This window comes from Hemitrygon akajei, chromosome 3 (assembly GCF_048418815.1).
Source record: "Hemitrygon akajei chromosome 3, sHemAka1.3, whole genome shotgun sequence".
Taxonomy (NCBI): Eukaryota; Metazoa; Chordata; class Chondrichthyes; order Myliobatiformes; family Dasyatidae; genus Hemitrygon; species Hemitrygon akajei.
Genome location: NC_133126.1, coordinates 63517053 through 63543829, shown reverse-complemented (window position 1 = coordinate 63543829; position 26777 = coordinate 63517053). Strand labels below are relative to the sequence as shown.

General features: G+C 40.5%; 1 protein-coding gene across 1 annotated transcript in view; it reads left to right on the top strand.

Annotated features, from left to right (window-relative positions):
• The window catches only part of sec23a (Sec23 homolog A, coat complex II component), an 83782-nt gene that overhangs the window by 18442 nt on the left and 38563 nt on the right, over positions 1-26777 (top strand). Inside the window, exons 2-7 of the mRNA XM_073040019.1 lie at positions 7856-8097; positions 8811-8868; positions 9199-9285; positions 9485-9721; positions 10686-10765; positions 12607-12751. Of these exons, the coding sequence (XP_072896120.1) occupies positions 7877-8097; positions 8811-8868; positions 9199-9285; positions 9485-9721; positions 10686-10765; positions 12607-12751 (828 nt within the window). The 5' untranslated portion in view covers positions 7856-7876. The remainder of the gene's footprint in view (positions 1-7855; positions 8098-8810; positions 8869-9198; positions 9286-9484; positions 9722-10685; positions 10766-12606; positions 12752-26777) is intronic.

Here is a 26777-nt window from a genome sequence, read left to right as displayed (position 1 = left end):
ATCTCTTTAAGAATCTGATGTATAGGATCATTACTACTTTTTCTAAACTCCAGTGTGTATTGACTCAATCTGCTCATCCCTGCTTCATACATTAATCTCTTCAGAATCTTCACTTCCTTCAGAGCTAAGTTATCAATTTTTAAGTATGGAGACTAAAGCTATATACATTACCGTCAATGTGTAAGGTTCATCAAAACTACCTATAGATCTATAATTTCTGAATCTTGCAATAAAAGCTAATATTTCATTAGTTTTCCTAATTATTTGTGCAATTGCCTTTTAATTTCTTGTGCTGCACTTGCTTGAGGTGCCCAGAACTTATTGTAGTCTCATAATTTGCCTTTCATTCTTACTTCCAAAGTGGATAACTTTGCATTTTCCACTATTTACTCCATCTGCCAAATTCTCACCAATTTATTTAACTTATCTGTATTCTTTTGTAGGTTTATAGTGTCCTTCTCAAACTTGCTAACCCCACCTGTCTTTGTATCTTCAGCAAATTTAGCCACATTACATTGGGTCTCTTCATTCCAAATCATCAATGTTCATGAAAAATAGTTGAAGATCCATCACTGATCTTTGTGCATCCCACTAGTTAGCCCGGTAGCCTGGATATCAGTGCCAGAAATCTGGTTTAAGATGGCACTGGTCAAGCACAATGACTTATTGTCTGTGGCAAACAAAACTATTAACTACTTTATTAGTCGCACTTTTTTCTGGTAAACAATCACTGCAATCATTAGCCTGTAACTTCCCTTTCAGGGTTGATACTTTGAACCACCTTGGCATTTTTGGGGTGTAAACTGAAGTCTTGAAGGTGCAGGACTGGTGTGGTGTAGCATATATGAGCCGAATCAAAGTGGCAGGACACGGGTCCAAGAGTGGGGAATGAGCCAGTGTTTGGCCATTGCTGGAGCGGACTGGGAGGAAATTCAATGTGGCAGAACCACAGTGAGGTGAGGCGGTGGGGCATGGGCCTGAGAGTGAAGAAAGACTCGAGGTTTGATCGATTTAAGCACCAGGCTGAACTGGAAAAGTTGGATACAGGTTGAATTGAAGTGTTGAGGCCTGGGTCTGTGTCTGAGAGTGAGTAACAACCTGAGGTTTGGGCGATTTAAGCACTGAGGCAGCTTGAAAAGGTCAGGGTATTGGGGTTGGAGCTGAGGAACGGACTGGTTCAGCTCGCTGCTCCAAAAGGTTTACTTACCTCTGCACTGAACTGAGACTGTGGCCTGCAAATAACTGGTTACTGGATCAGCTGCAGGGATGATTCGCTTCACAGCTGTGGACTCACTTTCGTGAACTTCAGTTGTTTGCTTGCCCTTGTTGATTGCACAATTTGTTTCTTTTCCTGAACATTGGGTCTTTGACAGTCTTCTGTCTTCTAATGAGTTCTATGTTTTGTGGCTGTCTGTAAGGAGATGAATCTCAAGGTTGTATATAGTACGTGTACTTTGATAATAAATGTACTTTGAACTTTGAAGTCATGTTCTGAGGGACATGAAAGAATTTTGTGAAAATTGTGTGATCTCACCAAAGGAAGAGGTTGTATTGCACATTGCTGCAGCAACTTTGCTGAGCTCTGCTATGTGGAAGGCCATGAAAGAAGACTGATTAGCATGAGTTCTATGGTTGATTATTGCCTTCAGCAAATGGATAATTTTGTTGACCAACTTCCTTTGGAAGCAGGGTTGTTGTACACATTGTTTCTTACTGGGGAGTGGAGTGACAATTGCAATTTTCCAGTACTCTGCAACCATGACAGAATCTGCTGATTTCTGAAGAATCATTATTGATGCCTCCACAATCTCTTCAGCTACCTCTTTCAGAACCCTGGGGTGTAGTCCTTCTGGTCCAGATGACTTAATCTATCTTCAGATCTTTCAGCTTCCCAAACACTTTCTCTCTAGTAATAGCAAATACACTCACTTCTGCTACCTGACACTCTCGAACCTCCAAGATACTGCTAGTGTCTTCCACTGAAGGAAAATATGTATTCAGTTCACCCTTGTTCCCCCATTATTTTCTCTCCAGCATCATTTTCCAGTCATCCAATATCTACATTTCCTCTCTTTTACTCTTTATATATCTGAAAAAAATATTTCGTATCTTCTTTGATATTATTTACTAGCTTACCTTCATATTTAATCTTTTCCTTCCTTAATTTTTTTTTAGTTGCCTTCTGTTGGTTTTTTAAAGGCTTCCCACTAATTTTTTCTCTGTTATATGCCCTCTCTTTTGCTTTTATGTTAGCTTTAACTTTGTTTGACAGCCATGGTTACATCATCCTGCCTTTAGAATACTTCTTCTTTGGGATAAACTCCAGCCATTGCTGCTGTGCCTTCAACCCTGTCCCCTTCCAATCAACTTTGGCCAGTTCCTCTCTCATGCCTCTTTAATTCCCTTTACTCCACTGTAATACTGATACATTTGACTTTAGCTTCTCCCTCTCAAATTGCAGGGTGAATTCTAACATCACTGTTTCTGAAAAGTTCCTTTACCTTAAGCTCCCTCACCAAGTCTGGTTCATTACAAACACCAAATCCGGAACAGCTGATCCTCTAGTGGGCTCACCCACAAGCTGCTCTAAAAAGCCATCTTGCATGCATATTACAAATTCAGCACTAACCTGATTTTCCCAATCAACATGCAGATTGAAATCCCCCATGACTATTGTAACATTGCCATTTTGACATGGATGTTCTATCTCCTTTTGTAATTTGTAGCCCATATCCTGGCTACTGTTCAGAGGCCTGTATTCAACTCCCATCAGGGTGTTTATGCCCTTGCAGTTCCTTAACTCTCCCCACAAGGATTCTACGTCTTCCAATCCTATGTCATCTCTTTCTAAGGATTTGATTTCATTTTGTACCTAAAGAGCTACGCTAGCCCCTCTTCCTACCTGTCTGTAAGACCATAAGATATAGGAGCAGAAGTAGGCCATTTGGCCCATCGAGTCTACTCCACCATTCAATCTTAGCCTGATCCAGTTCTCCCAGTCATCCCCACTCCCCTGCCTTCTCCCCATATCCTTTGATGCCCTGGCTAATCAAGAATCTATCTATCTCTGCCTTAACTGTACCCAATGACTTGGCCTCCACAGCTGCTCATGGCAACAAATTCCACAGATTTACCACCCTCTGACTAAAGTAATTTCTCCACATCTCTGTTCCAAATGGAAGTCCTTCAATCCTGAAGTTGTGTCCTCTTGTCCTAGGCTCCCCTACCATGGGAAATAACTTTGCCATATCTAATCTGTTCAGGCCTTTTAACATTTGGAATTTTTCTGTGAGATCCCCCCTCATTCTCCTGAACTCCAGGGAAAACAGCCCAAGAGCTGCCAGACGTTCCTCATATGGTAACCTTTTCATTCCAGGAACCCATTCTTGTGTATCTTTTCTGAACCCTCCCCAATGTCAGTATATCCTTTCTAAAATAAGGAGCCCAAAGCTGCACCCAATACTCTAGCCTCAACATCATATCCCTGCTCTTATATTCAATACCTCTAGAAATGAATGATAACATTGCATTCGCCTTCTGCACCACTGACTCAACCTGGAGGTTAACCTTTAGGGTATCGTGTGCAAGGACTCACAAGTCCCTTTGCATCTCTGCATTTTGAATTCTCTCCCCATCTAATTAATAATCTGCCTGTTTATTTCTTGCACCAAAGTGCATGACCATACACTTTCCAACACTGTATTTCATTGGATGTTAAGCTCCCAACTATAATCTTCTTTCAGCCACAGTTCCGTGATGCCCACAACTTCATTCCTGTCAATTGAATTGCGTTACAAGATCAGCTACCTTATTCCATATGCGGTGTGCATTCAAATATAATACCTTCAGTCCAGTATTCATCACCCTTTTCAATTTTGCCCTTGTTACACTTCATCTTGTCCCACTGACTTCAATTTTGCTCTATCATCTGTCTGTCCTTCCTGACAGTCTCACTACACACTGCCTCTGCTTGTAAACCAACTACCCCATTCTCAGCTCTCTCACTCAGTTTCCATCCCCCTGTCAAATTAGTTTAAACCCTCCCCAACTGTTCCAGCAAACCTGCCTGCAAGGATATTGCTCCCCCTTGGGTTCAGGCGTAACCTGTCCCTTTTGTTCAGGTTATATCTTCCCCAGAAGAGATTCCAATGATCAAAGAATCTGAATTCCTTGTCACCTGCACCAATTTCTCAGCCATCCAGAGATCATTACCTTGGAGGTCCTGCTTTTCAGCTTTCTTCCTAGCTCCCTAAATTCTCTCTTCAGCACCTCCTCCCATTTCCTACCTATGTCTTTGTTGCCAATACATACCAAACATTTCTGGCTGCTTCCCCTCCCCCCTTTAGAATGCCATGGACGCGATCCAAAATGTCAACTCCTCTAACTATGGAATCCACTATCACTTCTGCAGCCTGCTTCTCCCACGTCCCTTTAGAGCCACAGAGCCTGACTCAGTCACTGCGGTTTCTCCTGATAGGTTGTTCCTCCCCCTACAGCATCCGACGCGTTATACTTATTATTGAGGGGAATTGATATAGAGGTGATCTGCAGTGGCTGCCCATTTCCTTTCCCTCTCCTGACAGTCACCCAGATATCTGCCTCCTGCAACTTAGGGTTGACTACCTCCCTGTAGCTCCTATCTATCACCTCCTCAGTTTCCCCATGTGTCCGAAGGAACTGGAGCTGCAGTTTGGTACACTTGGTGCAGATGTGGTTGTCCTGGAAGCTGGAGGTCTCCCAGAATTCCCACATCACACACAAAGAACACAACACAGCCCCTGGAGCCATTCTCCTTGCTCTCTGTACTAACAGATGAAGAACGAAGAAGTAACTTACCATATACTTAGCTCATGCAAGCCTGTTCTTACAAAAACCTGATGAGTCGAAGTCTTCCCCTTCTACCACTGATTCACTCACACAGGGGCCGCTCCATTCGTCCCTGCCTTAATTTGATGCGCCCTTGCTAATGAATCACAATTTGATTGGACTGTCGGAAAAATGCCAAAAGCCTGCGAAAACTTCTTTTTAAATCTTACTGATGGACCTGTGAGTTGCCTCCTCTTTTGCTCCAAAGTCAATTGGGCTGCTGGAGAAATGCTGCAAGCCTGCTAACGCTCATTATTAAATCTCAGTCATGTACCTGTGAGATGCCTCCTCACTCCCAATTCAACCAGCAACTTACCTGTTAGTTGTGAATGATCCACAGAATGGGGCTGGTGGGTTTTTCTTTTGCTGTTCTCAGGGCTTGTTTTATGCAACAGCATCACTTCAAGTTATGTCACACTTGAGCTTGGATAAGCAGCTTGCTTCAGCATCTGAATAACATGACCAATTCAGCAAAGTTGATGTTAGATGAGTATTGTTTTGATGTTTTTGTTCTCTTGAAGAGAGTGTTTATATTTATTCACTTGTCTTAAGTGCACAGTACATAAGATCATAAGCTGTGCATGTGTAAGATGTACTTTGGCTTCGGGTGATAACTTTGCAGTACGTGTTATGGGATATATGCCAAGTAAACAATTCTTACGAAGTAACCCGAGTCTAATTTTTCAGATTACTCCATTAGTTACATAGGATTTTTAGAGTGGAAGCAATTCTTTATAAAATAACCCACATTGCCCTCACTAGCCACTTCAGATCCCAGAAAACTAGAGTGGAAATAAGTCATCTTTGTGTGTAGTGTGTAGAGGTGGTGATATTTCTTACAACATATTAATGAATGTCATATTTTATCAGCGTCCCTGAAGAAACAAAACTTCATTGCATAATCTAAATCTGTGTTATCATAGATATCAAAGTTCACTGAAAAATATTTAACTAGTTTAGAAATTCTGTTTTAAAAAAAAGTGCCAAAGATGATACCATGCAGTATTCAGGGTGACATGAGTACATGGCTCCTGTTATGCTAGCTAAATCAGGATCCATCTGCATGTTCCTGTCATTAAAATAAATACTAAATATTCTTTCTTTCTTTCTTTTTAAATCTTTTTATTAATTTTAAGAAAAACATAAGTGAAATATGAATACAAAACATTTGAGAGTACATAATTAATAGTTTAAATAGACAATCAGATATGTAATAATCAATATATAAGGCCTCCCAAACTCATAGTATTAATGTAAAAGAATCGAAAAAGAGAAAAAAAACCCCCAAAAAACTAAAAGAAAACTTAAAAAAAACTAACCAACATGGGCAATTGCATAATGTTAAATACATACAGTAGTGCCGATAACTCCGAACCTCCATCCAAATAATTAAGGATAATAACAGTAAGGTTTAGGATCAGACCATTTAACTCATATGAAAATGTTGAATAAATGGTCTCCAAGTTTCCTCAAATTTAACTGAAGAATCAAAAACCACACTTCTAATTTTTTCTAAACTCAGACAAGAAATAGTTTGAGAAAACCACTGAAATACAGTTGGAGGGTTAATTTCTTTCCAATTCAGTAAAATAGATCTTCTAGCCATTAATGTAACAAATGCAATCATTCGTTGAGATGAAGCGGATAGACGATTATTATCTATCATTGGTAAACCAAAAATTGCAGTAAAAGGATGCGGTTGGAAATTGATATTTAAAACTCTTGAAATAATATTAAAAATATCTTTCCAATAATTTTGTAAACAAGGACAAGACCAAAACATATGAGTCAAGAAGCAACATCAGAATGACATCTGTCACAGGTTGAATTAACATAAGAATAAAATCGAGCAAGTTTATCTTTAGACATGTGAGCTCTATGTACAACCTTAAATTGTATTAGGGCATGTTTAGCACAAATAGAGGATGAATTTACCAATGATAAAATTTTTTCCCATTGCTCAGTAGATATAGGACAATACAATTCTTCTTGCTATTCCTTCTTAATTTTTTCTGATACATCTGGCTGTACACTCATAATCATATTATAAATGATAGCTACTAAACCCTTTTGACAAGGATTGAGGGCTAAAATTCTTTCTGTAATGTCCAATGGACATTCTTTCGAAAAAGACTTTAATTCATTATACAGAAAATTTCTGACTTGCAAATATCTAAAAAAATGGGTTTTAGGTAAATTATATTTATTAGATAGCTGTTCAAAGGACATAATGTTATCATCCAAAAACAGATCACGAAAACATGTTATACCTTTTGTTTTCCATAAAAGAAAAGCTTGATCTATAGATGAAGGCCGAAAGAAGTAGTTAGATATTATAGGACATGACAGCATAAACTTATTCAAGCCAAAAAATTTACGAAATTGAAACCAAATTCGTAATGTATACTTGACTATGGGATTAGTTATCTGTTTATTCATTTTGAATAACGAAAAAGTAAGTGAAGATCCTAAGATTGAGATCAGTGAAAAATCTTGCACAGATTTACTAAATATTCTAAAGGATGGGAAATGTCTATTATTCTGAGTGCCATTGTTCTCTCAACTTACAAACAGAAAAAAAATTGAAGATTATTAATCTTCGTGAGAGCTTGGTATGCAATTTCTGGTAGGTCCAGCACAGTTTTCATGTTTGATATGTTAGAAATTTTGTATAATTTTGTAATGTCTTGAACTAAAAACTAAAAATTACTTTTAACAGTATTAAATGTATCACTACTTACCTGACTGAACGAATTTATATCTATGGCCTACATACTCTCTTTTAGGATTCACCCTTTAATTAGTATCAGGCGGTTTGAGACAATTATCTGATTACTCAAGCCTTAACCAACTTGGGTCACATTGCAGGGGAAAATAATAAGTGTGGTGTGATTTGTGTTTTCTGATAATATTCAAAATGTAAGTTATTTGTATTTTCATTATGACACTTTTAAAAAAAGTAAACAGACTAAATTGTTTCTTTTTACAGATATAAGTTTGCCAGGTAACAATGGCAACTTTTATAGAGTTCATCCAACAAAATGAAGATCGGGATGGTGTTCGGTTAAGCTGGAATGTTTGGCCTTCAAGCCGTTTGGAAGCAACCAGAATGGTTGTTCCTCTGGGTACCCTGTTTACTCCATTAAAAGAGCGACCCGACTTACCTCCCATTCAGTATGAACCTGTACTCTGCAGTAGAGCAACCTGCCGAGCAGTCTTGAATCCATTATGGTAAGATATAAAATAAACAGTGGAAAATTAGCTGACTCAAAGAAAATACCCACTGCAGTGTGAATAGTAATTCATTTTATACTGTTACATGGTTCATAATTAAAATATTTTGGACATTTTGTTTGCAAAACATTTAAATTATGGAAAGCATATAACGTTGCAAAAGACTGAAATCTAATTGTAAGGGTGGGTTTCTTTCAGGATCAAAGCAACTTATATAAGCAGATGAACAGGGGTAATAATTGCAAATGTTTGAAAACTGAAATGGAAGCAAAACATAAAAGCAATATATAAGTTAGTAAACACCGATAAAGAGAAAAGGTAGATTAATATTTTTGAACATTGTTTCTGTAAACTAAAGCAACTGTTGATAATTCATTAGTTTATAACTTTAAGTCTTTGACATTACGATCCGATGTCACCACAGACAAAGTGGGCAATATGGTGTGGAATGGTTGATGCCTGTTTTTGTCCAATGGCCCTATTTCTAACACTTACAAAGTTAGTTCGTAACTGAAATATTGCCAGGTGGATCAAGGTTTGTTAAGATTATTGTAGAGACCTGTCCTGTAATGTCCTGTTTAAGTGATTTCCTATAGGACAGAAAATTGGTGATAGTTATTGAGGAATCTGAAAATTTTTATTTCTGATGCTAAGTATATGAAAGAAAACTAAGCAAAATGCAAACTGATTTTTTTTCTTATTGCTCTTAGTCAGGTGGATTATAAAGCAAAGTTGTGGGCTTGTAATTTCTGCTATCAGAGAAATCAGGTAAGATATTATTTGTTTATATTTTGTTGGTGTTTCACTACAATGTGTGTTGAGATACTGTATAATATGAAAATATTTTAAATGGAGTGTTGCAGTGTTTATGATACGAGTACTAGTATAGATCATTTGACTGGCTTGGCAATTACTTGAATTTAAAAAAGTTTTTAGATACTGAACTTTTTATCCTTGAAAAGTTTTTGTGTACTTCATTAGGTCAAAAACTTGCATGCGTAAGGAGAGCATTTTCTGTATAAGAGGGAAAAAAGTATTTTTTAAAATGTCACTTTTAAGCTACTTGTTTTAAGTATATTTTATTTATATTTTACATAGTTTCCACCTTCCTATTCTGGGATATCTGAAATGAACCAACCAGCAGAGCTTCTACCACAATTTTCAACAATTGAGTATGTGGTTCAGGTAAGACATTTGAATCACAGTTTTACTTAGCATAGACATATTTTATTCATTTTACTGAATTATATTGAAATCATATTGAATTTAAATAGATTTTCAAGAAATAGCAATGCTTTGTCAGTACTACTTGTTTCTGCAGTTGTTATTGTTGCATTATTTATTTAGAGAATAAATGTTGCACATTTCTTCTTCTCCTCTACAGCGTGGCCCTCAGATGCCTTTGATCTTTCTTTATGTTGTGGATACTTGCATAGAAGATGAAGATTTGCAAGCCTTGAAAGAATCCATGCAAATGTCCTTGAGCCTTCTGCCACCTACAGCTTTGGTTGGTCTTATTACATTTGGCAGAATGGTACAGGTTCATGAGCTTGGTTGTGAGGGTATATCTAAAAGTTATGTCTTCAGAGGTACAAAGGATCTAACAGCAAAGCAGCTGCAGGTAAGCACTAATGCCAGGGTAGGAATTCGAAGCTGATAGATTAATGATGATCCTTTTGGTTTTAAAAGCAAAGCTATCATTTTATCCACTTCTCGAAACAAGCTAAGTTGTTTTGCTGATCACCAGGAACCAACTATACCCTCACCTTTTTTTAAAGAGTTTTTTAAAGAATTTAATTTCTTATCAGTATAATTGCATTTTATATTTTACATGGTATATTGTGAGAATATTCTAGAACAAAAATGCTTTCTGAATTGTTGAAACATCCTGAGTGTAATGTTGTTATGAGCAGCTTTTCTAAAATAGTTTTATTAGTGTATGCTTTTTAAAAAGTCAAAATACTGACAAGTTTTGAATTTGTGTTAATGTTTCTGGGAACTTGTATTTTCCTTGTATTGTGATTTGGAACAAATAAACATCACTTGATCAAAATACTTTAAGGAGATTGATCTTAGAAGGGTAAGTATGCCTTTGACGAGGTGATAAAGGCATGCTAGCCAAGTTGAGTAGTAGTTTAATAGGTAGCTGTTTTCTCCCTGAGTTAAAAAAGCTTGTGTTTGAGTCAGAGAAATACTTCATTTATGCTTCTGTTAGTTCTCTGGGTTATATACAGCTGAACTGTAATGAACAAACTTCTTTGGTTCTATATGTGAGAAATAGCATAATACAACCTAAAATAGTAGGCAGAGCTTCTATATAATATTTTATTAGACTAAGTGGGATTTATTCTGAAAAAGGAATATTTCTCATTAAAATTGTAAGTAAGTTATACTTTTTTTGTGAATTACCATGTATTAGCAGTAAGTATCAACTCTTTTCCTGAAGAACTGAGCTCATGCTGTTTGGGAATTTGAATATAAACTGAATATTGATGACTGTGTTTTGCTGACCATCACTGCAGTAGAAGAAGGAAATGTATTTATTGCATCATTAATAGCTTTAAGTTACTTTTTTTTTAAAACAGGACATGTTGGGCTTAACCAAACCATTAGGTGCCCAAGCAGGGCGTGGACCTCAGGTTCAGCAGCCTCCTCCATCCAACAGGTAAAGTTGTATCTTAATTATTTAACTTCACAGTAAGGAAAAAGAATGAACCATAAGATAGAAGCTTTTTAGATAGAAGCCATGATCAATCTTAAGTGCTGCTATTTCCTGCTGTAGTAACAGAATTATTAAACCTTTGTTATTGCTAATGCAATTGAAAAGAACCAATGAAATCTGGAGGGTAGGTGAAAGTCTGACATCAAACAAAAGGTGCAATATATTTCAATAATATTCTTCATAATTCAGATTTCTACAATTGCATTCGCCTCCCATTTGGAAAGCGATCCCCTGCAGAATGGTGATTCATTATAATACTGCTATTCTGGAGTCTGAGCACTCATTTGCTTACCCGTCTCCCCATGCCCCTCCCTCCACCATTCTACAATTAAGACAACTGGTAGCATGTGGCACTACCGGGAAAATGGTCTAAACATTGATCCTATTGTCATGGTGGGAAGTGAAATATCAAATGTGCGGAAGACTGCTTTTGAGTGCACAGGTGAGCAGTGTGGCTACTCTGCATGGAGATAAGGGGCTTGGATGTGTGCTGGTAAGTGTGGGTGTTGTTTGGGACCATGGTGGCTTCTGAAGTGTTGACAGACTGCCTGAATCCTGTGATCTCTCTTATCACTTCTGTTGGAAGTTATAGACGTGTTATAGACTACAGCTCTCCTCAGCTTCATGATTTCTCTGTAGTAAGTATGTACAACAATGTGTGGCCATGAGATCCTCAAATTGTTACACCAAGGAAGGAGGTCATTCAACTCACTGAGCTCCCTTCTCCCATCTTCACAGAGTGCGCTATAGATAATGACTTCTCATTGTATGATAGCTTTGCCTTACTGTTGTCCTGATTAGCTGTATCAAAATTACTTTAAAGCTATGTCCACTAGTTTTCAACTAATTGATCCACATGCTTCATTGAGTAGTTTGTTTCTCTGAGAAGTATTTGTTAGTTTCACTTTGTCCTTTCATTATACTCCTTACTGGGAAAGCTACCATTAAGATCACCTGATTGCTTATGTACTTTAATACTTCTATTTATTTGAATTTATGGTTAATAATGATATTTAAAATGCAAATACTGTACCCTGATTGTAGGGCTTTGCACAACATGAATTTTAGTAAGAGCCTTTACTCCAAAAGTTATTAGCAAAGTGGAAACCACTTCAAATTAGCTAGAAAGCTAATACTTTGAACAAAAACAAAATTAATGTTAAATCCAACATTAGCTTTCAAATGTGATAAATTGTTTTTCATTTTAAAATGTATTCAAGTAGTAATTAAGAACTAAATTCCAATTATTTGAGTAAGGAAGAGCATGTAGCTTCAGTAATTTAAGTGGAGAGAGAGAGAGTGTGTGTGTGTATACACACACACACACACACACACACACACACACACACACACACACACACACACACACACACACACACACACACACACACACACACACACACACACACACACACACACACACACACACACTCTCTCTCTCTCTCTCTCTCTCTCTCTCTCTCTCTCTATTCTGGTTAATTGGGACACATCAGGACAGTACATTTTGGCCCAATTAGCCGAAGTTTCATGAAAATAGTGCATATTTGGATCTTATGGTAACATCATTATATGCTTTTGTCATTAAAAATCATCAGGACAGAAGTACATTTACCATTTCTTGAACCTTGAGACTGCCTTTATGCCTTGATGTTTATGCTAATCATTCACTTAAAATTTAATACTAATCTGTTCATGCACCACTTGAGAAGCTGAATTTAATGTCTTCATTGAGCAGTGTAATAGTTCTGAAGTGCTTAATATACTTCAAATATTTAACTTCACAGATTTTTGCAACCTGTTCAAAAAATTGACATGAACTTGACTGATCTTTTGGGAGAACTACAACATGATCCTTGGCCTGTACCACAAGGGAAAAGACCACTGAGATCAACTGGGGTTGCTCTGTCCATTGCTGTTGGTCTATTAGAGGTATGAAATCATCTACCTAAAAAAAACTTGATTTTTGAAATAGGCATGAGAGCAGTTGTACAGCATCATTAACTCGATTGAACTTGTTGCATGTGTATTCATTTTCACGGTGTGATGGAACCTGCCATTTTTAATATACTGTTGGTTTATTCAAATAATTACATAGCAAATTGCAGCCTCCACTCCTTTTTCTTTCCAGCCTTCTCCCTTCTCCATTTTGGACACAAGGTCTCTTGGGTTAGCCATCATGAATAAATTGACTAGCTTAAACTGTATCAAAACCTCCAATATTTTCAACATCCAAAAGTCAGTGGTGAGCAAGATATGCGTCAAGTACATTCTAAGATTTTATTAGGACTTCCAGCTCTCTCAATTTGGGCCCAAAAAGGGTTTCATGTACCTGTGTTCAGTTGATTGCTTCTCCCACCATTTTTCCCTCTGGATTCTATACACCACCCTCAGCACCATGCAGGGATACCTACAGGCCTATGTCTTTCTCTGCTACAGCTTCCTGTCATGGATCCATATCTTCAACTGCCAACTTTTCTCCTTCCTCCTGTCCAGGAAGGATCAGAAGATCATCCGTCTTTATACCTTGGCCCCAGCTGCTTTTGGCTTGGCCCTTAACCTCTTGGAGGAGGTGGCTCCTACCACCTCTGAAATGGGACATGGCCTCCTGCAGGCTGCAGACGGTCTGACTGTAACTGCAACTTGGATCTCAGCCCAGGCCACCCTTAGACTGCAAACCCTGCTGCCTCCATCTCTATCCAGTTCCAACCTTGACTTGCGCCATCTTGAGCCAGCTGACCCTGCTTCCTCCAGCTCTAGTTCTAATGGCCCTGGTTGCCTCCAGTGCACAGATCCGGCTGTCTCTGTTTCTGACTCTGGTACCGGTTCTGACCTCTGCCGCCTTCACCTCCAGGCTAAGACTTTTCTCACTGCCTCTGGATCCTATCACTTTTCTTGTTCCACTACTACTCCCAACCACCCCTGGGTTTCTCAGGCTTCCTTTTACCCCTTGTCCCCCTTTCACTCATCTGAGCCCCTTTCTTCTCCCAACCCATTTTCCCTGAAGATCTCAACCCCCCCTCCCTCCTTTGACCCCACTAAATCTCTACCCCTCCGACCCCAGCTCTGATTTAATCATCCCTCTGACCTTCCCTTCTCTGATGCAGAATGTTCTGTCCTCAGAAAGTGCCCTTCCATTTTACCCCTGTACCAACACCTTAGTGAGTTCCTTGCCTACCATGATGCCAAGTTCTTCTTCTGTTGCCTCCCTCTCCAAGTCTACTTCTTTCTTCATCCCCCACTAATGACCTCTTCTCCCATCTTTAACCCTCCTCCTCTTCTTGGACACCATACTCTGGTGTTCTGCTCACTCTGGATCTTTTCATCTCTAGTTGCTGATGAGTCATGTTGGATTCTGGTGTTTAAATCCAAGTTATTTTAGAAGTTGGGAACGAAGCACAGAACTTGTTGCTTCACTATCATTTTAAGAGTTGATAGAACAAAGACAAATTGAAACAGGCAGTGATAGGGGTTCTACTAGTTCTTGAAGAGAGAAACTAAATATGGTACCTAGCATAAAATAGATATTTTATATCCCAGAGATAAGAAAACTTCCATTAAAAATTTGTAGATAAGAGACAACCAATTAGAAAGTACTAATTTGAATACTGCAGTACCAAGTTAACCAATGAGAAAGCACTTATTCACTTAATGCAGAACAAAGAAACTTACAGAGCTTTCCAGAATTAGACTTTGTATAGCCACTAGGAATCATAGTAAGCAGTTACTTATATATGTTGTTATATAAAAAACAAGCAAACAATTAATTGCTAAACTGCAAAGAAGATAACAATTAAACAGTCTAATCTAAAAATTAACAGTTGGATCCAACAACATCATTTTTCTTGACTTCAGCACTCCTCGCTCCTCTTTGAACCTTGTGTCCTCTGTACACACTGTCCTCCACTCTCTCTGCACCAATCCTAACCTCACTATCAAAACCACAGACAAGAGGAGTGTTGACATCTGGTAGACTGACCTCTGCCTTGCTGAGGCCAGGTGGCAACTCTCAGATACCTTCTCTTACATACCCTTTGACCGAGAACGAGACCCCTCTAATGGGCATTAGGCCATTGTTTCCTCACCATCACCAAGCTCATTGACTCTGGAGATCCCCCATCCACTGCCACCAACCTCAGAGTTCCCTTACTCTACACTGCTGATTTCTACCTCTTACCCAAGAATTACAGACCTGACTGGGTAACCCATTATTTTTGCCTGCACCTGTCCCACTGAACGTGATGGCACACCTCAACTCCATTTTGGCCTCTTTGGTTCAGTCCCTACCTGTCTATATAAGTTATACTACATATACTCTTGATCACTTCAATCATTTTAGTTTCCTCTCCCTGATCCCATGTCCATTCCCTTTACACTTCTTTCTGGACAACAGACCTAACCAGTTCCCCTCCATCACTACCCTCCTCTGTCTGGCACAACTGGTTCTCATCCTCATCTTTCAGCGCCTTCCACTTTGTCCAAACCCAAGGTGTAGCTATGCCTTCCTTTTTGTCAGCAGCGTGGAGCAGTCCATGTTCCAAGTCTACACTCAGAATGCTCCCCAACTCTTTCTGTGCTACATCGATGACTGCATTTGCACTGGTTCCTGCAGCCGTGCTGAACTCTTCAATTTTGTCAACTTTTCCATCAACTGTAGCCCTGCTTTCAAATTTACTTGGTCCATCTCTGATACCTTTCTTCCCTTTATTGTTCTCTCTCTGTCTCCATTTCTGGAAGCAGAATATCTATCAGACTATCTTATATAAGCCTACTGATTCCCACAGCTACCTTGACCATTCATCTTCCCAAGCAGCGCACAGAAAATGCTGGAGGAACTCAGCAGATCAGGCAACATCAATGGCAATGAATAGGTAGTCAACATTGCAGGCTGAGAACCTTCTTCAGGACTGAGAAGGAAGTGGGAAGTTACCAGAATAAAATGGTTGTGGGGGATGGGAAAGAGACTAGCTGGTAGGTGATAGATGAAGCCAGGTGGGTGAGAAAGGTCAAGAGCTGGAGCAGAAGGAATCTGATAGGAGAGGAGAGTCGACCACACGAAAAGGGGATGGAGAAGGGGACCCGGGGAAAGTATTAGGCAGGTGACAAGAAGTAAAAGGTCAGAGTGAGGAATAGAGGAAGGGTGGGGAGCAATTTGTTCACTAAACAGAGATCGATATTTGTGCCATCAGGTTGGAAGGTACCCAGACAGCATATAAGGTGTTGCTCCTCCACCCTGAACATGGCCTCATCTTGGCGCAAGAGGACGCCATAGAATGACACGTTGGAACAAGATGGGAATTGGAATTAAAATGGTTGTCCACAGGGAGGTCCCACTTGTGCCAGATGGTGTGGAGGTGCTCAGTGAAGAAGTCACCTGACTTACGACATGTCTCACCAAAGTAGAGGAGGCTGCATCGGGAGCACCAGACACAATAGGGACTGAACCAAGGGGGATAGAATGGAATTGAGATATGAGGATACAAGTTCAGTGGGGTGGCAGACAACAGGCCTACCTGGGCAGTCTAGTTTGTGGATCTTGGGTAGGAGGTAAAAGTGAGCAGTACGGAATAAAGGAACAATGAGTTTAGTGGCAGTGGATGAGGTCAGTGATGGTGTCGGGGACAGTCTTCTGATGGTCTGTAGTGGGGTCCTTTTCGAGGGGTAGGCATGATGAGCTGTCCGAGAGTTGCTGCCTGGTCTCAGCAAAGTAGAGGTTTGTGTACCACACTACAACAGAACCTCTTTTGCTTATAGGTTTAATGGGAAGGTTGGGATTAGTGCAGAGAGGGTGGAGGGCAGTGCATTCAGAGAGGGTAAGGTTGGAAGTGGAGAGAGGAGTGCTGAAAGCAAGACAGTTGATGTCTTGTCAGCAATTTGAGATGAAAAGATCGAGAGCAGGCAGAGATCTACGGTGAGGTGTCCAGGAAGAGGAGGAAGGTTGAAGACTGGAAAAGGGAGTCATCTTCCCACCCTGTCACTTGTAAAAATGTTATTCCCTTTTCTCAGTTCTTCTGTCTGTGCCACATCTATTCTCAGGGTCAGGCTTTCCATTCTAGAACATCTGAGATGTCCTTCAAAGAATGAGATTTCCTCTTTACCACCATCAATTCTCCTCTCACCCGTGCCTCCTCCATTTCCTACTAAATGTTCTCACCTCATCTTCCTGCCACCATAACAGGGATGGGATTCCCTTGTCCTTATCTACCATCCTACAAGCCTCTGTATCCAGTACATCATTCTTTGTAACTTGACCGTCTACAACCGAATCCTACTGCTAAGCACATCTTTCTCTTCCTTTGCCCCCCCTTTCCACAGGGATTGCTCTCTATGTGACTCCCTTGTCCACTCGTGCCTCTCCACTTAGCCCTTAGCCCTGCAAGTGGGACAAATGCAAGAACCTGACCCTACACCTTCTCCCTCATCAGTATTTCGGGCCCCAAATGGCCCTTCATCTGTGAGTTTGTTGGGGTCATCTACTCTATCTGATCCTCACGGTTTGGCCTTCTTTACATTGGTGAGACCCGACATAGATTGGGACACCAGTTTGTTGAGCAGCTTCAACGGTACCACAAAATGTAGGATTTATGGCAGCCACCAATTTTATTTTGACTTCCACAGCCCCCACTACTGCCAGAGGGGAGGCCTCACTCAGGTTGGGGGAGCAGTACTCCATATTCTCTCTGGGTGGTCTCCAACCTGATGGAATGAACTTTGATTTCTCTAACTTCTGGTAGTTTCTCCCCTATTCTCGCTTTTTCCATTCCTGATTCAGACTCCCCACTTACCACTTCTCTTCTTTACTCCTACCCATCACTTCTTTCTAATTTCACTCTCCCTTCCCTTTCACCCATGCAACTCTCCTCTCCTATCAGATTCCTTCTGCAGCCCTTTACCTCTTCTACTTATTAACTCCCAGCTTATGTCATCTCTCCTCCAGCACCCACCCACATTCCTACTCACTCAGTTTCACTTATCATCTGCCAACTAGTACTCTTTTCCCTCCCCGCATCCTATTCTGATTTCTCCCCTTCCTTTCCAGTCCTGATGAAGGGTCTCAGCCTGAAATTTTGATTTAATTCCTCTCCATAGATGCTGGCTGACCTGCTGAGTTCCTTTCAGCACTTTGTGTCTGTTTCTCAAGATTTTCAGCATCTGCAGAATCTCTTGTGTTTATTACTAAGAATGTAGTTGAATCTCAGTTTGTTTCTTTTGTCTTGTCTGTTTAACTTTATTCCTTTTGCTGAAAGTTTTAAGCTATGGAGGATCAAACTATAAGAGCAGTGATACTTTTATGGTTGTGTATGCTCTCTTTTCTAATTTCTGACTTCTGGTTTATAATTTGCATTGTCACTTGATGGGTCTGCCAGGTACAATCATGATTTCTGACTCTTATTAGAGTCCCAGAGCAACACAGCGTAGATACGAGTCCATGCTACCCATGTTTTTCACCATGCTAGCCCCAGCTTCCTGTGTTTGGTCCAAGCTGTACCCCTTTGTGTATCTAAGTACTTCATGAATGATACAATTGTACCTTCCGCAACTACTTCTGGAAGCTCTTTCCATACAGATACCACACTTTGTGAGAGGGAAAGGATTTAAGAACAGCATGAGAGGGACAACTTGCTCTTACACAAAGTGTGGTGTTCATGTGGAATGGTCCCTCTCATGCTCCTCTTAAATCTTTTCCCTCCCACTTTAAACCAGTGCCCTCTAGTTTTTGATACCCCAGCTCTAAGAAAAATATGAAGTATATTCACCTTATTTGTGCCACCATGATTTTAAACACCTGCCTTCTAAGGAATAAAAGCATAGAATGTCCAGTTTTTCTTTTTAACTCAGTCACTCAAGTACTAGCAGCAGCCTTGTAAATCTTTACTGCACTCTTTCCAGTTTAATAATATCTTTCCCATAGCAGAACAACCAAATGTGAACACAATACTCCAAGTGTGGCCTCACCAGTGTACAGCTTCACCATGATCTATGCTCAATGCCCGACTAATACCCAGCATGCCAAAAGCTGCCTTCACCGCCCTGGATCCCTGTGACTCCATGTCAGTGAACTATGTACTGTACTTCTATTCCAAGGTCCCTCTGTTCTACAACACTTCACAGAGCTCTGTCATTCACTGTGAACATCCTACCTGGATTTGCCTTTCCACAATGTGACACTTTGCACATTAAACTCTGTTTGCCTTTCCTTGACTCACTTTCTCAGCTGATCATGATCTGCCTGTAATATTTGATAATTTTCTTTGTTGTCCTCTATACCACCCACTTTAGTGCCATCTGCAGACTTACTAATCATGCCTTGTACATTATTATCCAAATCATTGATATAGATGACAAACAACAACGGGCTCAGCACCGACCCCTGAACCACACCAGTAGTTATAGGTCTCCAGTCTGAGAAGCAACCTTCAACCATCTTCCTCATCTTTCTGTAGCCATGCCAATTGTATATCCAATTAGCCAGCTCACCCTGGAATGCATGCAATCTAACCTTCCAAGGCAGCCTATAATGTGGAACCTTATTAAAGACCCCACTGAGGTTCATAGAACTGTGTGTTCCACCCTGTCCTCATCAATTTTCTTGGTCACCTCATCAAAAAAACTCAACTAAGTTTGTAAGAGATGATAAAGCCTTAGTAAATATCCTTAAATTAACTCCTGTCTTTCCAAATGTATGTTAATCTTATCCTTCAGAATCCCCTCCAGTAACTTAACTACAACAAATGTTAGATGTAATGGCCTATATTTCCCAGGATTTTCTTTGCTGCCCTTCTTAAGTAAAGCCACATTTTCTACCCTCCTGTCTAGTGGTACCTCACCTGTGGTTAGTGATGATGTAGATACCTTAACCAGGGTTCTTGCAGTTTCTTCTGTAGCCTCCCACTGTGTTCTTGGATAAAGTTAGGCAGACCCTGGAAATCTGTCTATCTTAATATCTTTTAAGATGTCCAGCACCTCCTCTACTGTAATGATGACTATCCCTAAGACCTTCCCAATACTTTTATAATTCTGATGTCTTCATGCCATTTTCCATGGTAAAACAGAAGAGAAATATTCATTAAGGACCTTGCCCATCTCCTGTAGCTCCACACAAAGGCTGTCCCTTTGGTTTTCAGGAGCCCTATTTTCTCTCTAGTTACTCTTTTTCCTTGGATTTTCCTTAATCTTTCTGCCAAAATTATCTCTTGCCCCCTTTTACCCTCTTGATTATTTCTTGAGTACACTTTTGCACTTTTACACTCCTCCAGCTTCCTGTTCTTGACCCATGCCTCCTGTTTTTTTCCTTGCCAGGGCCTCAATATCCCTCATCATCCAGACTTCTACCACCCTTGCCCTTCACTTTAACAGGATTGTGTAGATCTTAAGCTTTCACTGGCTCACCTTTAAAACTCTTCCACTTGCCTATGGTCCCTTTCCAAGCAAACAACCACACCAATTAATCTTTGCAAGCTCTTGTCTCAAACCAACAAAATTTACCTTATCCCAATTAAGAACTTGAACCTGTGAGCTAGTCTTGACCCTTTCCATAACTATTTTAAAACTAACAGAACTATGGTCACTGGTCCCAAAGAGCTTACCCCCACCAACTCTACTCACTGTCACTTGTTTTGCTCTATTTCCCAAGAGTAGGCCAAGTTTTGCCCACTGCCTAATAGGGCCCTCTGTATATTTCCCAAAGAAACTTTCCTGAATCTACTTAACAAATTCTACCCCATTTAAACTCTTAATAATATTGTAGTCTTACTCTGTGTTGGGGAAGTTAAAATCCCTTACTATGAAAGAGTGCAGAGAAGGTTTACAAGGATGTTGCCGGGACTTGAGAAACTGAGTTACCGAGAAAGGTTGACTAGGTTAGGACTTTATTCCCTGGAGCGTAGAAGAATGAGGGGAGACTTGATAAAGATATATAAAATTATGATGGGTATAGATAGAGTGAATGCAAACAGGCTTTTTCCACTGAGGCTAGGGGAGAAAAAAACCAGAGGACATGGGTTAAGGGTGAAGGGGGAAAAGTTTAAAGGGAACATTAAGGGGGGCTTCTTCACACAGAGAGTGGTGGGAGTGTGGAATAAGCTACCAGATGAAGTGGTAAATGCAGGCTCACTTTTAACATTTAAGAGAAACTTGGACAGGTACATAGATGAGAGGTGTATGGAGGGATATGGGCCAGGTGCAGGTCAGTGGGACTAGGCAGAAAAATGGTTCGGCACAGCTAAGAAGGGCCAAAAGGCCTGTTTCTGTGCTGTAATGTTCTATGGTTCTATGAAAATGCTATTATTCTTACAACTTTTTACAATCTCCCTGCATTTTCGTTCTACTAATTCTTGTTGACTACTTGAAGGTTATAGTACAATCTCAATAATGTGATAATTTCCTTTTTATTCTCAACTCCAACTGGATGATCTTGCTGTAATTTCATCTCTGACTACTGCTGCAGAATTCCCCTTCATCAAAAATATAACTGCCCCTCCTGTCTTTCTTTTGTGTCTATCCCACCTGACGTACCTGCACCCCAGAACATTAAATTACCCAGCACTGTTCTTCAGCCATGTTTCATAATGCTATAATATCCCAGTCTTTGAAGATGGTCATCTCCAGGAAGACCAAATAGTTCTAAACCCTGGCTTTTTACCCACAGCCCTGCAAGTTATTATTCTTGTATATATACAATTTTATTTTGAAAACTGTTATTGATTTTGTTCATAGTTCCATTGCATAAGACCATTAGATGTAGGAGCAGAGTTAGGCCATTTGACCCATCAAGTCTACTCCACCAATCCATCATGGCTGATTTATTATTCCTCTTAACCTCATTCTTCTGCCTTCTCTCCGTAGCCCATGACACCCTTACTAATCAAGAACCTATCAACCTCCCCTTCAAGTATACTCAATGACTTGGCCTCCACAGCTATCTGTAGCAATGAATTCCATTAATTCACCACCCACTGGCAAAATAAATTCCTCCTCATCTCTGTTCTAAAATGACATCTCTCTATTCTAAGCCTATGCTCTCTGGTTCTAGACTCCCCACTATCGGAAACATCCTCTCCACATCCACTCTGTCTAGTCCTTTCAGCATGTTAAGTTTCAATGAGATTCCCCCCCCCCCCTCCATCTTTCTAAACTCCAGTGAGTACAGGCCTCAAACGTTCCTCATACATTAACTCTTTCATTCCCAGGATTAATCTTGTGAACTTCCTCTTGACCCTCTCCAATGCCAGCATATCCTTTCTCATATAAGGGGGCAAAACTGTTTACAATTGCAGTCTGATCAATGCCTTATAAAACTTCAACATAGCATCCTTGCTTTTCTATTCTAGTCCTCTTGAATTGAATGTTAACATTGCATTTGCCTTCCTTGCCACTGACCCAACCTGTAAGTCAACCTTTAAGAAATGCTAAACAAGGTATTAAGTCACTTCTCATCTCTGATTTCTGAATTTTCTCCTCATTTAGAAAATAGTTTATGCCTTTATTGCTTCTACTAAAGTGCATGACCTTAACATCCCTACGCTATATTCCATCTGCCACCTCTTTGATCATTTTCCTAATGTGTCAAGTCCCTCTGCAATCTCTCTGCTTCCTCAACGTGACCTATCTTTATATCAATGGCAAAGTTGGCTACAAAGCCATTAATTCTGTCATTCAAATCATTGACATATAATACGAAAAGAAGTAGTTCCAACATCGACCCCTGCAGAACAGCACTAGTCTCTGGCAGTCAGCCAGAAAAGGCCCCTATAATAGGTTTCAATAGATGCTTTTAATGTTGGAGAAAATTCTTTTTCTTCGTAGACATCCACAAAAACAAAGAGTGGCCCAAAGAATGAATGACAGTTCAAACATTAGAACACCAAAGCCCCCCCCTCCAACTCCCCCTCCCCCACCAGCAAAGAAAAGCATCAGCACCCTCCACTGAGTACTCAAGCATGTAGCAAAGCATCAGTAAAGACACAGACATGCAGTTCCCCAAGATCTACACATTCACCCAATAATTCGACAACCACAGACTCTCTCTCTCCTTAATAGAGGAAAAAGAGGTGTCCCCGTTTCATAGGAAGAGGGGAGACATAACAAACAACTCGCTGATTTACATTGTGTAAAGTCTGTTGTGTTGCTTTTACCAAGCTCTGCACCCGGAGAGTTGGCACCAAAAATGTGCAGCTTTGGGGGCACTCAAGCTCTGGCAGCTAACCTGCTGGTCCCAATATTCCGTGTTCTCCCGTGGTGCTTCAGTCAGGGGCACCGACCTAGAATCAGCACGTCCCCAGAGCCACAAAATCCTGGAACCCTGAAGGCGCACTTGTCTTCCAGGCTGTGTTCTTGAGATATCAAAGGCAGCTAGTCATGAGGCCCTGAGAGGGGATCTCGCAGAGAACAGAAGTCAAGGTGTAACTCCAGTCAGGGTCTTCAAAAGAACTCTCCACATCCTGAAAAGGAAAAAAAGAGATATATAAGATGGAAATAAAGCTGTTTCCAAAGAAGCAAGCAAAGGAGTCACCGTTTAGCGCCATCTTAACACTGCCTGTTGCCAGTATCTTTTATCTAAAATTTTAAACCTGTGCCCCAAAGTCCTTGAATCATGCACAAATGTACGACCTCCTTATATAAAACCTTACTAAGTTGATCATGAGCTTGTACATCTGAATTAAATTCCTTCGTAATTTTCATTGTCCAGGGAGAACAATCTTGTTTCTGTAGTATCAGAATCAGGTTTATTATCACTGGCATATGTCATGAAATTTGTTAACTTAGCTGCAGCAGTTCAGTACAATGCATAATATAGAAGAAAAACAAAGTAAATCAATACAGTATACATATATTGAAAAGATTAAAATTCATGCATTAAACAGAAATAATATATATTAAAAAAGTGAGGTAGAGTTCAAGGGTTTAATGTCCATTTAGGAATCAGATGGCAGAGGGGAAGAAGCTGTTCCTGAATCGCTGAGTGTGTGCTTTCAGGCTTCTGTATCTCCTACCTGATGGTAACAGGGAGAAAAGGGCACACCCTAGGTGCTGGAGGTCCTTAATAATCGATGCTGCCTTTCTGAGACCCTGCTCCTTGAAGATGTCCTGGGTACTTTGTAGGCTAGTATCCAAGATGGAGCCGACTAAATTTATAACCGTCTGCAGCTTCTTTCAGTCCTGTGCAGTAGCCCCCCCATACCAGACAGTGATGCAGCCTGTCAGAATGCTCTCTACGGTACATCTATAGAAGTTTTTGAGTGTATTTGTTGACATACCAAATCTTTTCAAACTCCTAATAAAGTATAGTCACTGTTTTGCCTTCTGTATAACTGCATCAATATGTTGGGACCAGGTTAGGTCCTCAGAGATCTTGATACCCAGAAACTTGAAACTGCTCAATCTCTCCACTTCTGATCCCTCTATGAGGATTGGTATGTGTTCCTTCTTACCCTTCCTGAAGTCCACAATCAGCTCTTCGTCCTGAGTGCCAGGTTGTTGCTGCGACATCATTCCACTAGTTGACATATTTTGCTCCTGTACGCCCTCTTGTCACCATCTGAGATTCCACCAACAATGGTTGTATCATCAGCAAATTTATAGATGGTACTTGAGCTACGCTTAGCCACACGGTCATGGGTATAGAGAGAGTAGAGCACTGGGCTAAGCACACACCCCTGAGGTACGCCAGTGTTGATCATCAGCAAGGAGGAAATGTTATCACCAATCCACACAGATTGTGGTCTTCTGGTTAGGAAATCAAGGATCCAATTGCAGAGGGAGGTACAGAGGCCCAGGTTCTGTAACTTTTCAATCAGGATTGTGGGACTGATGGTATTAAATGCTAAGCTATAGTCAATGAACAGGATCTTGACATAGGTGTTTGTGTTGTCCAGATAGTCTAAAGCTGTGTGAAGAGCCATTGAGATTGCATCTGCTGTTGACCTATTGTGGTGATAGGCAAATTGCAATGGGTCCAGGTCCTTGCTGAGGCAGGGGTTCAGTCATGACCAACCTCCCAAAGCATTTCATCACTGTCGATGTGAGTGCTACCTGGCAATAGTCATTAAGGCAGCTCACATTATAGACAATAGGTGCAGGAGTAGGCCATTTGGCCCTTTGAGCCAGCACCGCCATTCAATGTGATCATGGCTGATCATCCACAATCAGTACCCTGTTCCTTCCTACTCCCTATATCCTTTGACTCTGCTATCTTTAAGAGCTCTGTCTAACTCTTTCTTGAAAGCATCCAGAGAATTGGCCTCCACTGCCTTCTGAGGCATAGCATTCCATAGATCCACAACTCCCTGGGTGAAAAGGTTTTTCCTGAACTCCATTCTAAATGGCCTACCCCTTATTCTTAAACTGTGGCCTCTTGTTCTGGACTCCCCCAACATCCGGAACATGTTTCCTGCCTCTAGTGTGTCCAATCCCTTAATAATCTTATATGTTTCAATCAGATCCCCCCTCATCCTTCTAAATTCCAGTGTATACAAGCCCAGTCGCTCCAATCTTTCAACATATGACAGTCCCGCCATCCCGGGAATTAACCTCGTGAACCTACGCTGTACTCCCTCAATAGCAAGAATGTCCTTCCTCAAATTTGGAGACCAAAACTGAACACAGTACTCCAGGTGTGGTCTCACCAGGGCCCTGTACAGCTGCAGAAGGACCTCTTTGCTCCTATACTCAGCTCCCCTTGTTGTTATTATTCTTAGGCATTGGTATAATTGTTGCCTTTTTGAAGCAAGTGGGAATTTCCGTCTGTAGCAGTGAGAGGTTGAAAATGTCTTTGAATACTCCCGCTAGTCGGTTGGCACAGGTTTTCAGAGCCTTACCAGGTACTCCATCGAGACCTTCCGCTTTGCGAGGGTTCACTGTCTTTAAAGACAACCTAACACTGGCCTCTGAGACAGAGATCACAGGGTCATCAGGTGCAGCAGCGATCTTCACAGCTGCAGTTATATTCTCCCTTTCAAAGCGAGAATAGAAGGCGATGAGTTCATCTGGTATTGAAGCAGCATTGCCATTCATGCTATTGGGTTTCGTTTTGTAGGAAGTCTTGCAAACTCCTGTCAGAGTTGTCATACATCCAATGTCACCTCTAACCTCGTTTGAAATTGTCTCTTCGCCCTTGAAATAGCTGTCCGCTAATCATACCTGATTTTCTGGTACAGGCCTGGATTGCCAGACTTGAATGTCACAGATCTAGCCTTCAGCAGACAAAGTACTTCCTGGTTCATCACAGCTCTTGGTTTGGGAATGTACAGTCTAACTTTTTTGCTAAAATAAATCATATCTGAACCCTTCATATTCAATCTTCCTCTTTCCCATGAACTCTGGTAAAGTGCAATGACTGAAAACTGTTGCTTAACTCCTGAACAATGGCCTAACCAATGTGTTTTCATCAATTCTGCTTTTGCACACTCAGCCTCTACGAAGTGCAAGATCCAATGTGTTGTGCTAGGATTCCAGAATAGGTGTCCTCTTCACTATTTACCACACTTCAAATATAATATTGAAAATGTTATTGTATATATTATTGTCCACCATCCCCCATTCTGAGAAACAGCTATAATTTTCTGCCTCTTTAAGCCAATTTCTTCACATAAGAATTAAAGAACTAGGAGCAGGAACAGACTACTTGGCCCCTTGAACCTACTCTGCTATTCAGAATCATGGTGATGTTATAACACCACATCATTTTCTGTATCTTTTGATTCATCTAATGTACAGAAATTTGTCAATCTCTGTTTGAATGCTGTCAATAACTGAATATATAGCCCTCTGCTGTTGAGGATTGTAAAGATTCATCACCCTCTGTATTTCAGATATTAATGACCTGCCCCTTATTTTGAGACTCTTGACTCCAAATCCTAGACTCCTTTGTCAAGCAAGGCATCCTCTTTGCATTTACCCCAGGAACTCTGCATTCTAAAAAAAATCACCTCTTATTCCTCCAAATTCTCACCATATGACA